We start from the raw sequence: 15,754 nt of genomic DNA, 5'->3' as shown, positions 1-15,754 counted from the left end.
TAGTAAGAAAAAGTGTAAATAACAACAAAAAACTTTTTAACTATCAACATTTCATTTTTTAGACTGGTGAGCAATGAAAGAAAGAAAAAAAAAGAACGGAACTTTTAGTATTTTTTTTAGTTGAACAGAAAAGCCCCTGTTAATTTATTTTTCTTATATCTGTAAATAAAAGAAGAAATGGAAACAGAAACATTTCAAATCTATCCACAGAACCCTAGTACTGAATGCAGAGAGGAATGCTGACTTCATTAATGGACTTTTAAATCAAGGCTTTATGTCTTCAAAATAAAGAGCCTGAATATATGGGATTATCAGCTCACTTCTCATTTTGTTTCGGGTTCAGGAAATCTCAACTGAGTTAAAACCAAAAAAACCAAACTCATGACCATTGAGTTGATTCCAACTTATAGCAACCCTATAGGACAGAGTAGAACTGCCCCACTGAGTTTCCAAGGAACACCTGGTGGATTCGAATTGCTGACCTTTTGGTTAACAGCCTTAGTACTTAACGACTATGCCGCTATGACCTGAACAAAGAACCATTTTTATTTTAAATTTATAAGATATTGAAGAAATCAGGAAATGGGTCAAATATCTGTGAATTACCTCAAATTTAAACTGCCTTATTCATTTCTGTGGCCCCAAAATGCCAGGTTATCAAATTAAATGACACCAACTACAGAAATGTAAAAAAGAAACAAATCTGCCAAAATTCCCACAAGAAGACTGCCTTTTAGAGTAGAACTAACAGCTCTTGATAAAAGTAAAACTGATAGAAGATTTATATAAGACTCAGATGACTAGGCACATTTCATCTAAAGTGAAGGAAGAGATACAACAGATTATTCATTTTAAGATAGAATAATTAGTTATATGGAAACCCTGATGACATAGTGGTTAAGAGCTATGGCTGCTGACCAAAAGGTGGGCAGTTCGAATCCACCAGGTGCTTCTTGGAAACTCTATGGGGCAGTTCTACTCTGTCCTATGTGGTCACTATGAGTTGGAATCGACTCAACAGCAGTGGGTTTGGTTTTTTAATTAGTTATACAGTAAATTCTACTAGCATTAAGATCAAACCATTCTATACAGTAAATTCTACTAGTATTAAGATCAAACCGTTGTGGAAGTCAGTTCAGAAGATGCCTTCATATTCCTTAAGAAGAGAACTTCTTGTCTTCCATTGTATTTTAGTAAATTCAAGACAGGAAGGTGCTATGTTGCTTTCTTCTCAACAAGGGATGGCTAATTTTTTTTGGTAGTAATTTCTAAATTTAAGGTGGCTTTAATTTTAAAAACGTTATGGTTTCATGTCACTGCAAAGGGGCTGGACTTATTGCAGCACCTCAGTTATTGAAACAAAAGTATAGAAATTGCTAAGTTAAAAGGAAACAGTACATTAGATTATGCCATCTGTATTTCTAAAGAGATGTTAATTTATTTTAGCGACAAATGGTAAGGCTAAGATTATAGCACTTTGGTACATATGATATCATACTTATAAATTAATAAAAATGTAGTTCTTATTTAAAAAACACAAAATATTCCTCATGTGTAATGACTTGGTAAAAGAAAAATAACTAAAGTACATTTCATTGTAGCTTTTATAAATATATAAACACTTACCACCATTAACAGAGTATGATCTATTAACTGGAAAGTGTGGAACATCTCCTTCGTTAATTAATCTCAGATCTTGTTCTCTCTGTAGCTCCCTGATTATTCCATCAAGAATACTCTCATCTTGATCATTGGTCTGCTGTCCAATTACCTGTTCTACCACTTCACCATCACCTTAATGAGACCAAAGATAAAGTCACAAAATTACTTACACTTTAGATGTCCTAAATACAGTAAAAACAAATGAACTTATGAACTTCTAAATAAATTAAAATTAAAAGTATATAGCAAACAAAATATTTTAATCAAAAACAACTTAATTTAGCACTTTTAAATGTTTTGATGTTAGTTTTTATGTTTGATTTAACCAATGTCTCCAAAATGGGCATTACTGAGGATCTTCTAATCTTAAAAAATAATTATTAAACTTTAATAATTCATTTTCAAATTAATTTTCTCCACAGTAAATTTCAAGCTAAAAGTCAGGCACAAATAGCAATTCTAGTAAAGTTTAAATAAGTTCAACCACATATACCTAAAATGTTTTATATCTTTCTTCCATGAGAATTTCCTGTCTGAAAGAAGTCAAAATTATCGTCTTTCAAATATTACGTTTTGATAGCCCTCAGTATATTGAAGATTAGAAAAATTATCTTTTATGATACCTCCCCCCCCAAAAAAAAAACCCCAAACCCACTGCCTTTGAGTCCATTCTGACTCATAGACAGCAACCCTATAGGACAGAGTAGAACTGCCCCATAGGGTTTCCAAGGCTGTAATCTTTACAGAAGCAGACTGCCACATCTTTCTCATGTGGAGTAGCTGGTGGGTTTGATCCGCCGACCTTTCAGTTAGCAGCCAAGTGCTTTAACCACTGCACCACCAGGGCTCCTTTTCATGATACGTTTAACAATTGTTTCTGAATAAAATATTTACTTCTATGATTTTTTTCTTAAATACATCTTTGAATTGTTTTTCATCCTGTCCTGTAGTAAAACTAAATGGTATCTGATAGAGTTAACCAAGAGATCAGATCTTACAAGAAATGAAGCATGATGAATTACAGATCTCTTATTCAGGTGCTTATAGTTTAATCTACTAGTTAATATTTATGCCTTTCCTCCTTCTTTAATAAATATGAGCTCTACAAACCCTTATGAGAGAGAATATTAAAAAAGGATGTGCATAATTTCACCCTACAGGGTCAATTCAAATCTTAATTCCCTAGTAAATAAATTCCATTTACAAATCAAAAACTCACTACCTTATACTTGGTGGAAAAGCTATGAGTAACAATCTAAGATATGAAAGTATTCCAGGGTGTTAGGGTGTTGGGGGCTTGGAGGGACCAGTATAAATAGGGAAAAATACGCCAATCAGAAGAGACCAAAATGCTTTGGTACGGAACAGCGTATTCCAATGTCTTATTCTACTAGCCTCATATCATGCATCGCACTCATGTTTGCTTCCCCAACATCTTCCAAGATTGAGTGTTACTTAAGCACTTATGTCCCTCTCCCCGATTCTCCATAATTCTTTGCATTTCAAACGTAAAGAAGGCCAATAGCTATTTTCCAGTCTGTGGTTTTTGAAGTTTCCTAGTCTCTGAGGTTCATTAACTACATACTATGTATGAATGATGGAATTTGACCAGCTATAAAAGCTTAACACATTATAGCACATTTAAGCACTACTAGAAGTGAATACAGTTAAGGGTTAACAGAAAGATATGCTCAGGGTTTCTAAGAAGGTCACCACATTCTCTAGTTAAAGGTATGCTTTTTTTGTCCTAACCTACTGTCATGAACTGAATTGTGTCCCCCCAAAATATGTGTCAACTTGGTTTGGCCATGATTCCCAGTATTGTGTGGTTGTCCTCCATTTTGTCCTAACCCAGAAACCCATTGCCATCAAGTCGCTTCCGACTCATAACGACCCTATAGGACAGAGTGGAACTGCCCTGTAGAGTTTCCAAGGAGGACCTGGTGGATTCAAACTGCCGACCCTTTGGTTAGCAGCTGTAGCACTTAACCACTATGCGACCAGGGTTTCCTGTAATTGTCCTATGTGTTGTAAATTCTAATCTCTGCCTGTGGTTAATGAGGCAAGATTAGGTTATGTTATAGAGGATGAGGGTGGGATGCAACACCCTTACTAAGGTCACAGCCTTGATCCAATGTAAGGGGAATTTCCCTGGAGTGTGGCCTGCATCACCTTTTATCTTACAAGAAATAAAAGGAAAGAGAAATCAGCAGAGAGAGGGACCTCCTACACCAAGAAAGAACAGCCAGAAGCGGAGTGCATTCTTTAGACCTTGGGTCCCTGCACTGAGAAACTCCTAAACCCAGGGGAAGACTGATGACAAGGACCTTCCCCCAGAGCCAACAAATAGAGAAAGCCTTCCCCTGGAGCTGGCACCCTGAATTCAGACTTCTAGCCTCCTTAACACTGAGAGAATAAATTTCTGTTTGCTAAAGCCATCCACTTGTGGTATTTCTGTTATAGCACCACTAGGTAACTAAGATAAATAATGTAAAAGTACTCTAGCAGGTAAAAAGTAGTATACGACTGAAAATTAATAAAAATATTCACCTACTCCAGAGTTTTAGCAAGTACAACACTTTGTAAAATGTTTAAAATTTGATTTTGGAGAAAACATACCATTAGCCACATAACCCAGCTGTGGTATAAGTTGTTCATCCTTACAATTTTCCCGTCCTGGCACTAGCCGTTGGAACTTTGTGGGATGAGGGTTTCCATCAACATCCACCAAGAATGGGGGAGGCATGAGGTGAGGAGCTTGTTGGGTTTGTTCATCCAATACATAGTTATTGGCATCACGAATAAGAGGTCGATAATCAGTGTGGAAGAACATCTGATCTGGAATCTTTACGACAGATTTTTAGTATTTAACATACACAGGGACTTTATAGATAAGAACATGTATTTTCATTCCTAGGGCATATGCATTTTTCAAATCAGGCAAATCTTGCACTCTCTTGTAGTCTTCTGTTGCCAATGTGTTCCTCCTAAGTAGAAGTGAATTAACTAGATGGTGGTCCCATATTTTCTCAAGAAATTCCTAAAATGTGCGTTATTTTTTGGTCCTGTGTAGTATTTCTCCAATTGTGATAGGAATAAGTAAAGCAACAACGCAGTGGAAAAAGTTAGGTATTATTTTTCAGCTGCAAAATCATACACCCCAAAATAACTATGTTTTCCTTGCTTATTTTTATTCAAAAAGGATAGATGAAATATAAATGGTAAGACAGGTAAGTATCAATCACATCAAAGGCACGCAAAGGTGATATAAGTATTGGGCTAAATTCAAATGCTTCTGAGTTCTCTTCCAACTCTAAGATCCTAAAATCTATTCCAAATTCACAGCTAACAAAATATAATGAACCAATTAAGTTAATTCCAAAATATTTCAATAGGATTAATAACAGGTAAAATAGTCAGCCAAGAAAATAATTACAGTCAGTCACTAGTTGTTTATTCCCATACAAATAATTTATGGTAAGCAGAGGATACATTCTGGGAGAGTCATTCTCTATTACACCTGTAAGATAGTCCATAGAATCGGTTCTAAGCAAAAGGATTTCCTACTGAATTTTTATATCTACATTAATCACACTACATCTTAAGTTATTCCCAGCACCAAGCCTAAAGTGCTGGCAGTGACAGAAACGTTTACCAAGAAAGGTGACTTTCTTGTTTTATGTATTTTGACACACAACTCCTATTAACTGGAAGACTTCAACCAAAATTTATGAATGATAAAATCCCAAATTGCAGTCTATAACAAAAATTTAAAATACTAACCTTTTCATAATATTTACTGCACCCAAAACCAAAAAGCAGCAAATGCCCATGAGAATCTGTGCAGGCAAAATGGTTTCCATCTGGTGAAAATTTACAATCAAACACTGCACCATGGCCTTGACCTTCAATCTGAAATTCAGAAGAGTCTCTATAAGTCATCTAAAGAGTGATTTTCAAATAATAAGTAGGTGATAGCTTCTCCTTGCTAATACCTTGGATTCTGTGATGCATCAACATTCCAATGTACTCTCTTAGGCTTCTGTAGCCAGAACCCTACTGAAACAGTAAAGCTCTGAGAGAAATTAAGGAGAATCAAAAAGCAACGGATGACATCAATCATCACCAGCACTGTCATACCTCGAAAAATAGTACATAGGTGGCTGAGAAGATTTTTAAAAAAGACCCAAACCTAATGAAATTCATGAGAGTGCTGTCTCAGAAAAGTCAAAATATTATCTTCACATCTAAAGCTGTAATGAAATTAAGCCTTAAAATCATCAGCCTAAAATTAAAACACACAAAACAATTTTACTAACAAAAGACAGAGGGTATTCTTAACACTCTGGATTTGTATAAAGCCTTCAAAAGGGAGCTCAAAGGGCAACAATTTAGAAACGTTTATTTACAACTACTCTTCAGAGAGGGGCACTAAATATGGTGGATTATCAGTATTCTCATCATCGTAGAAGGGTGTTCCACTAGGAGAAGAGATAAAGTCAGATTTTTCCACGGTTTGCATGAAATATATCTTAAGAGTATCCATATCTCCAATTCTACATTTACCAAACAACCTCCAATTACTAATTATGCCATATGGGATTTACTAGAGGCAGATGCTAGTATTACAGTCACTGTTGTAACTTATAAATTAGGATTACAATTTAAACATTAATCTTTTTGTGGGTTAGGTTGGTGTAGCTCCAAAAGTTTAAATAAATTTGAGTTTCTAGAGTTTCAGGCCTAGAGACCAGAACTTGGAAAATGCTGACACCAAGATAATACAATCGCCCCGAAAGGCCTTATTCTGGATTGGCCTTATTCTCAGATCTTAGTTCATTCTCTGACTTATTTTACTAACTTAAAGACAAATGACAAGGAATTCCTTGGCAGTAGATATTAATTACCAAGATATCATATAAGTCATTTTGAATATGAACTAAACACAGATTTTTCTTACCATGTTAAAGTAATTTCGAATTTTGGTCCCCCGGTCAAGGTCCCAAATAAAAATGTTCCCATCATGACCCGCTGAAAGTATAATCCTTTGATCAAATGGATGTGCTTCCAAAACAAATACTTCATCATCATGTCCCTGTAATAAAATCAGTATTAAAAGTGAAAAGTAACACAGAGCACCTGATTTATTTTGTCAAAAGGTCTTGGGAGTGTTATCAATCTGGTTCAGATGAATCCATGTCTACTAATTGAAATTTACTCCATGGACATTAGACGAATAATACAGTTCAGTAAGAGTTCCTTATATGCATAATTGCTGATTTTATAAAGTATCAATAGGAGACTAGGGAAGGTGTTTAAAATAGAGATGGTCCAAATAGTTAGGGCTCATTAACCAGAGTTAGGGCTCAAATACCAGAACTGGTTTATTTAAAAAAAGGACTCTGCTATTTAAAAAGCCACAGAAAATGTGACAAATAGAATCTCTCATTAACATCCAATTCTACCACAGTGATAACAGATAAACCTTCATTGTTTTTCATCTAGCATTCTCTATCACTGGTATCTTGGCTATCTAGTACTGTTATTAGGGAAAGGCTTTCTCTCTCTGTTGGCTTTGGGGTAAGATCCTTGTCTGTCTCTTTTCAGCTTCTGTTCTGGACTCCTTGGTGATCTCCAGGAAACACTGGTGGCATAGTGGTTAAGAGCTATGGCTGCTAACCAAAAGGTCGGCAGTTCCAGTCCACCAGGCGCTCCTTGGAAACCCTGTGGAGCAGTTCTACTCTGTCCTGTCCTATAGGGTCGCTATGAGTGGGAATCGACTAGACAATGGGATATGGTGATCTCTAGGTGGCATCAATCTTTCTCCATTTGTGCTTGCTTGGTCTGTGTCTAATCTGCTCCTTTTCTATCTCAAAAGTGATTGGCTTAAGACACACCCTACACTGACAGGGCCACTATTAACGTAACAAAGAAACCCCTATTCCCAAATAGGATTACATACACAGGTATAAAACTTAAACCAAACCAATTGATATCAAGTCCTCAAACTTATAGCAATAGGGGTTAGGATTTGCAACACATATTTTTGGGGGACACACAATTTAATCCATAAGAACTGGTATTCAAATTATATTTTGGCAGGCCCCACGATACATTCAAAGGATAAAATAGAGTGGCTGTGTTCCATAGCTGTTTTATACTTGGAATTTCATTTAAGATGTTAACTGAACAATAGATTTGCTGCTAAAATACAAGTTTGAAAACCAATGCTCTATGTTACATTTAACCAATCAAAGTATATTTTAGTTTATGGAACCCTGGTGGCACAGTGGTTAAGAGCTAGGCTGCTAACCAAAAGGTGAGCAGTTCGAATGCACCAGCGCTCCTTGGAAACCCTATGGGGCAGTTCTACTCTGTCCTATAGGGGCCCTATGAGTTGGAATCAACTCCACGGCAACCGGTTTATATTAGTATACAGAAACCTTAGTCAGGGGTCAGCAAACTGCAGCCTGCAAGCCAAATCTAGACCCCAGAAGTCTTTGTATACACACAGTCTGTGAACTAAGAATGGTTTTTATATTTAAACAAACAAAAAAGATATGCAACAGACACTGTATATAGCCTTCAAAGCCTAAAATGTTTATTACCTAGCCTCTTACCTGATTAACAACAGGTTCAAAGCCTTAAAAAAGCATACAGATGCTCCCAAAGTTGCATTTCACTTAGGAAATATCAGCATATTATCTACCAGGAGCTTCTAGAAGTAACTATATATCATGAACCTCAAAATTGCATATTATGTTAACTCATGGTATAAAAATAGGGACTAATATAGTATTCTACCATTTTACCATTATGGACAAAAATAGCTTACTAAGAAATAACTGTAGACTGGCTCAAAATGCAGTGTTGAGTAGATAAAATCCCATTACAATGAATTGTCACAACTGAAAGTTCAACAAATTCTTTTCCCGGTGACTGCTGAAAAGTTCTTTATTTATTTGTTATAATAAATTCCCTCGCTGAATCATCAATTTGATATAGCAAATATTTTCTCAGGTTCCTAAACCAGGAAATAATAAAATTACTTTGTTAAACTCAAATGATAATGAAATGGAAACCTATTACTTCAATGAACTGAGGGGAACATGCTCTATTGAGGTTGTTCAGCCTTTAATCAGTGTACATTGGGAAAGGGAGGTTTTTAAACAGGGATTTTTATTTGATTACTACATGCCTTAGGATGAGGGTATAGTCATTGGGTCATGGGGAACAAAACCTGGTCAAAATCAGAAATGTCTTAAGATTTATCATCTGCAGTATTTGCATTTATTTGTCTGCTATTACTTTACTCAAGGTACCTGGGCCCTCTAATGCCCTCACCTTCCCGACACACTTCCCCACCCAGAACTGCTAAATACCTTGACTCCCACATTATATATCTCTCAATTAAGAACACCTGTATTTCTACCACCACCATAGTAACCTAAATTATCATTATTACTCCCACCTGGCTACTACCATAGACCACACCCCCCCCATCTACCCACAGTCACTCTTAGGCTCACTCCAAAATAGTCTCTCTACCCTGTAGCCAGAATTACTATTCTTCAAAAGCAAAATTCACATGGCACTCCTTGCTTTAAAACCTTTAATAGTTTCCAACTAATCTTAGGATAGACCTTACAAGACCCTGAATGGTCTGGCCCCTGTCTACTTCTGCAGTCATGTCTACTCTCTATAGCCAAATTCTCAGGACCTTAGAACGTTCCCCTTTTCACAACCTCTTCACATATGTAATTCACCAAATATTTATTGAGCCCCCACCACAAAAGACAGAATGTTAACAACAAAATATCAGGTAGTTATAAATGCTATGATGACAATAAAGCAAAGTGATGGAATAAGTCAAAGACCGGGAAGCTATTTTAGATTGATCAGGGAAGGCCTTGTCAAGAAGTGACATTTAAGCTGAGACCTGGGTAACTGCTACACACCTTTCAAATCGTAACCCACACTTCAGTTCCTCAGGAAGCTCTCTCTGACCTTCCAGACCAGATTAGGTCACCCTGATAGAAGCTTGCATTTCATCTTGTAATTTTTCTTCTTGGCACTTATTAAATATTTTTCTCTCTTGATAAGCTGTAAGATCCAGGAGGACAAGGACTCTGTTTAATTAACCATTTATCCCTAGCACCTAGCTCAGTGCCTGGCACCCAATAAATGTTCAACAAGTGTTCCATCTGCTGAATGGAAGAACTTTACACCCCACCAAAACCTTGATACATAAATTGTTACAACAGGAAACATAAGTACTATACCAAGACTGTTAGGAGGACTAAAAATAGTCTGTCTTAAAATTTCCTCAATAAAATTTACTGAGAACAGATGACCTGTAAGTCAACCTGTGGGAAGAGTGCCACTAACCAGGATTCTACATCAAAGTACTTATCAGGACTTTTACATGAACTTATTATAAAAAGCCATAGCTACAACATGGCTTTTGCAATTGTGATTTTAGAGATAAAGGGCTGTGCTGTCCAAAAGGGTCCTATGAGTCGGAATCGACTCGACAGCAACAGGTCTGGTTTTGGTTTTCGGTTTAGCCACAAATGGCTATTTAGCATTTGAAATGTGGCTAGTATGAACTGAAATGTTCTCTGTGTGTGAAATACACACTAAATTTCAAATACTTGGTATAAAATAATGTAAAACATCTCATTAATAATTTTTATATTAATTACATGTTGAAGTGCTAGCATTTTGGATATATTGGGTTAAATAAAATATATTATTAAAATTAATTTTCCCTGTTTTACTTTTTTATTGTGGCTACCAGAAAAAAATTAAATTTCATATGTGACTCACATTATATTTCTATTGGACAGTGATGTTGTAGACAAATGTTTCCTAGTAAAGAGCCAAGCAAATAGTACCAGCTTTTCCAGACATATTTATAGAAACTTATCAGGAAATATGGAAAACCAGAACCAGGTAAGCATTGGCTTAACAGGTAAAAGGAAGAACCTCAGGCTTCACTAACACAGTGCTAGAGGTTTATTTAGGAAAGAGAACTTGAGGGGTATATGAAAGATAAAATGAGAACTGTTCCAATGTTAACAAATCTTTATAAACCTAAGAGGCCTTAGACTAAGATTATCGCACACAGACGACACCATGATATACTACAAAGAGAACTGAGTTAAGAGTCATGAAAATTAGAGTCTATCCTGAACCCTATCACTCACTACTATGTAAACCATATGGCAATTTTCACGGACTGAATTACGTCCCCCAACAAGTGTGTATCAACTTGGTTAGGCCATGATTCCCAGTACTGTATGGTTGTCCTCTGTTTTGTGATTGTAATTTTATGTTGAGAGGATTAGGGTGGGATTGTAACACCGCCCTCACTCAGGTCACCTCCCTGATCCAAGGTAAAGGCAGTTTACCTGGGATGTGGCCTGCACCATCTTTTATCTCTCAAGAGATAAAAGGAAAGGGAAGCAAGCAGAGTTGGGGACCTCATATCACCAAGAAAGCAGCACCAGGAGCAGAGCATGTCCTTTGGACACGGGGTCCCTGAGCTTGAGAAGCTCCTCGGCCAGAGGATAAGGACCTTCCTCCAGAGCCGACAGAGAGAGAAAGCCTTCCCCTGAAGCCCATGCCCTGAATTTGGACTTGTAACCTACTAGACTGTGAGAAAATAAATCTATCTTTGTTAAAGCCATCCACTTGTGGTATTTCCGTTATGGCAGCACTAGATAACTAAGACAGCAATCATTTGGTCTTTCTCCCTTTAAAATCCTTTCAAATTGGTAACTGAGTGGTGCTAAAACAGATAACTGAAGCAGACAAGAAATAAAGCATTTAAATGGAATTTAACCTGAAGTCAACCAGTATCAGGATAAACTGATAATCACAAACTCCATCCATGTGATTTCTGCTACTAAGCCTTTCAACTTTTCATACCACAAATACTGCAGCCTTTTACTATGAGAAATATATATATATATTGTACTTTAGATGAAGGTTTGTAGAACAAACTAGTTTCTTCAGTACACATACTGTTTTATGACATTGGTTAACACAACATGCCAACACTCTCCCTTCTCGACCGTGGGTTCCCTATTACCAGCCTTCCTGTCCCCTCCTGTCTTCTAGTCCTTGCCCCTGGGCTGGTATATCCCTTTAGTCTTGTTTTGTTTTACAGGCCTGTCCAATCTTTGCTGAAGGGTGAACCTCAGAAGTGACTTCATTACTGAACTAAGAGTGTCCAGGGGCCATACTCTCCAGGTTTCTTCAGTCTGTCAAGCCAGTAAATCTGGTCTTTTTTGTTAGAATTTTGTTCTACATTTTTCTCCAGATCTGTCCAGGACCCTCTATTGTGTTCCCTGTCAGAGCAGTTGGTGGTGGTAACTGGGCACCATCTAGTTGTACTAGACTCAGTCTGGTGGAGGTCATGGTAAATGTGGTCCATTAATCCTTTGGACTAATCTTTTCCTTGCATCTTTCATTTTCTTCAGTCTCTCTTGCTTCCAAAGAAGTGAGACCAGTGGAGTATCTTAGATAGCTGCTCACAGGCTTTTAAGACCCCAGACGCTGCTCACCAAAGTAGAATGTAGAACATTTTCTTTATAAACTATATTATGTCAATTGAGCTAGATGTTCCCCAAAACCACAGTCCCCATAGCCCTCAGCCCAGCAATTTGGTCCCTCAGGGAGCTTCCATGACCTTGCCTTGTACAAGCTGTGCTAGCTTCCCCAGTATTGTGTACTGTCTTACCTTTCACCAAAGTTAGCACTTATCTATTGTACTAGACAAAGATATTTTTAAGAATAAAGAGGAAAAGACACCGTATATCACCTACTTCTTTCCCTTACCTCTATTTCTTGCATATACTAATCCCTGAATACACAGGGGATCCTTGTCTAAATAAGCTTAATCCAACCTTCAAAATAACAACAACAAAAAATTCCAATTCCTATTAAAACCACAATAACTTATACACTCTGGACTGCATATCATAACATAGTAAATGAATAAATTTTTAGACTTGGAAAGAGCCTCAAAAAGTTTTCTTGATACATGTATATACCATGTTACTATCCCTATTTTACAAATATGTCAAAAGAGGCCCCACAAAGTTTAATACCTTCTCCAAGGGCTAGTAAGTCATAGAAAGGAAACTGGAACTTAAATTTCCTATCTCCTAGACTAATTCCCTTTTGAGCATCCTAATTACTCTGAAAATAGAATACTTACAGATAAAGTATGCAGAAGCTGTCCTGTAATAGAATTCCATACTTTCAAAAGGAAATTGTTCACTGCAGTAATAACTGTGGTGTCATAGCGATCCCAGGCCACCATAGTCACCTTAAGTTTAGTGACTTTGTCTTCTCCAGATGGCAAATTACTCCTAAACAAAATAATTTTAGATATTCACACCTTGTACATTTTTCACCAAAGGTGCATCTAAAATAACAAATTAAGAAAAATCTCTCCAAGAGCACACAACTGTTCACATGAAAAAAAAAAAAAAAAACCTGGATTATATTTTTAAGTACTCATGAAAGAAAAAAAATAATAAATGTACCAACACAGAGCAGTACCAGTAAGTTTATTTCAGGGAGAAAAAGAACCAAAAAGACAAAAAAATTGATGCTTAAATAGCTGAGAATCAAAAAAAAAAAAAAAGGAAACAAGAAAGAAATATACAAAAACACTGAAAATATACCAAAAAAATTAAAAAGTAAAACACAAGGTTATGTTGGATAACAGAAAACAGGAAGAAAATTTGTAATGCCCATTTTATCCCCTTAAATAATTTTTTTTTAAACTTGGCATGCCTTATTAAAAAAAGTAGTGAGAAATTCAGTAACTTCTGATTTATTCTAATATATTATCAATAGCAGGAGCCCTGGTGGCACAGTGGTTAAGAGCTACGGCTGCTAACCAAAAGGTCGGCAGTTCGAATCCACCAGCTGCTCCTTGGAAATGCTATAGGGCAGTCCAACTCTGTCCTATAGGGTCGCTATGAGTCACAATCGACTCCACGGAAACCGGTTTGGTTTTTGGTTTATTATCAATAGCTGGCTATAATTATAAGTCAGTTTTATAGTTTTATTAATGGGAAGAAAATTTCCAGGGTCATATCTTAAAGAAACTCTAGTGTCCTAAAGAGACAATTTATGTACCTTCCAGTAACAGTGAAAGTGATGAAATAGAATGCTGATTAAGCATACAGATAAGGTTGAGAAGGAATGCTAACACTCTGAAATATTATAAGTATATCCTAAGTAAGTTAGAGAAATAGTTAAACATATGATGACATTTAACAGGGCCAATCCTCAAGGTAGAAAGTAGTACAGATATATATAAAAAAAAGTGACCTATACAAACTAACACAGAGAATGACTATGTGGGTATCAGTAGAGCAGAGAGATCTTTGGGTCACAAAAGAATAGAATTTTGAATGAATTAGCAATGTTCCTATCATTCAGTCTATCAATCAATCAAAAGCAAGAGACAATTTACTTAAGAGACTGAATACAGATGCAAACTTTGCTTCTGCCAATTAAATTCAAATTATTTACTAATTTAAAAAGGTAATACTGTATGCTTATTATTTAATATGAATCAATAATTTAAGTGTATACCATATAAGAATCACTGAAATATCTAAAGTCCAATCTTACCCAGTCATTTTAGTAGCCATATCTAGCACTATACTCTTCCATTCTTGTTGCTGATATTGCCAAATTCTTGCTGTTCCATCTCTACTTCCACTAACAAATCTTAAACTGAAGAGAAAGAGTGTAAATAAAATAGCCTTGCTATTTTTCTCCAAAATGGAAATCACTTTTTTACGATTATAAATGTTATATGTTCACCCTTATACATTGCTGGTGAGTATGGCAGTTCCTCAAAGGTTAAACATAGAGTTACCATATGACCCAGCAACTCCATTCCTAGGTTTATACCCAAGAGAAATGAAAACACATGTCCACACAAAAACTTATAAACAAATGTTCATAGCAGCATTATTCATAATAGCCAAAACGTGGAAAGAACTCAAATGTCAATCACCTGCCAAATGGATAAGCAAAAAGTAGTATAGCCATATAATGGAATATTATTCATTACTAAAAAGGAATGACATACTGACACATGCTGCAACATAGATCACTACCACATTCTCTAATATAATTTTTACACTTGAGTCACATGACTGGAGAAACATCATTGTTTACATGAAGAAAACATAGAATATCTTGGACTCCTAATGGAGAGCCTTCTCTCAAGGTGGGAGTGGTTACCTGTCTTAAAATTAAACCTCAAAAACGGGGGAAAAAAAAGACAAGGGATTTTAGCTTAAGTGTGCCTGGATAGAAATAAGATATCTGTAGTAGAGGAGGCTGCTTCGGAGGGAATGGTAAAACATATCAAGCACCTGTTTACACAGATATGTACTACATAATTACCTGTCTCCATTGTTACAGAACTGAACAGCAACAACTTTGTCCTAAGACATAAAATAACATATTTTTGGTTAGAATTAATGTATTTGTAAAACAAATTCACATGCAAAAGCATCATGGAGTAGATTTTTTTTTAATGCCATTAATTTCCTTTTTAAAAAACCTCTAATTTTCTAAAAATAATTTTGTAATGAACACTGAAACAGTGCATTAAGTAACTAGGAGGAATACTTCAAAAACTTGAGACAAACCAGATACAAGCAGACCTACTTCTAAACCATTATTTCCAGAACCAAATAGCTCTGACTAGGTTTTAATTTACTATGTCCCCCATAAGAGAGCACACTAACCTAAAATGCCATGTTAAAATAGCTGAATTAACAATAGTTGAATTAAATTTTTCATATTTTTTTAATTTCAAAGAAACAAATCAAACATTTCCTGTTTCCCACATTATTTACTTAATTATTTTCCAACAGATTCATCTGAAACTTAGTACTATAGTTTAGATAGTGCTGTTTCAACTTTCTTTTAAAATGATTAGCCCAGATGCTTTTAAAAACAATATATATAGTGGTAATGAGAAGATAAAGGTGTAAATCAAAATATACAATTTTCTTTGCTTTATTCCTCAAAAATAGAGCCAAAT

At 35.9% G+C, this 15,754-nt stretch overlaps 1 protein-coding gene across 3 annotated transcripts in view; it reads right to left on the bottom strand.

The window, feature by feature from the left end:
- BRWD3 (bromodomain and WD repeat domain containing 3) overlaps nucleotides 1–15,754 on the bottom strand; it is a 129,253-nt gene that overhangs the window by 52,520 nt on the left and 60,979 nt on the right. For 2 of the 3 annotated variants that reach the window (XM_049871964.1, XM_049871965.1), the window contains 7 exons: nucleotides 15,109–15,149; nucleotides 14,323–14,427; nucleotides 12,890–13,043; nucleotides 6,623–6,757; nucleotides 5,446–5,574; nucleotides 4,282–4,507; nucleotides 1,627–1,794 (listed from right to left, as the gene is read on the bottom strand). In XM_049871964.1, the coding sequence (XP_049727921.1) occupies nucleotides 1,627–1,794; nucleotides 4,282–4,507; nucleotides 5,446–5,574; nucleotides 6,623–6,757; nucleotides 12,890–13,043; nucleotides 14,323–14,427; nucleotides 15,109–15,149 (958 nt within the window). Of the gene's footprint in view, nucleotides 1–1,626; nucleotides 1,795–4,281; nucleotides 4,508–5,445; nucleotides 5,575–6,622; nucleotides 6,758–8,497; nucleotides 8,687–12,889; nucleotides 13,044–14,322; nucleotides 14,428–15,108; nucleotides 15,150–15,754 lie in introns of those variants that run through there. The other variant, XR_007515816.1, reaches the window with a different exon arrangement.

Source organism: Elephas maximus, chromosome X (genome assembly GCF_024166365.1).
Source record: "Elephas maximus indicus isolate mEleMax1 chromosome X, mEleMax1 primary haplotype, whole genome shotgun sequence".
NCBI classification, from domain to species: domain Eukaryota; kingdom Metazoa; phylum Chordata; class Mammalia; order Proboscidea; family Elephantidae; genus Elephas; species Elephas maximus.
This window is presented reverse-complemented; position numbering and strand designations above follow the sequence as displayed.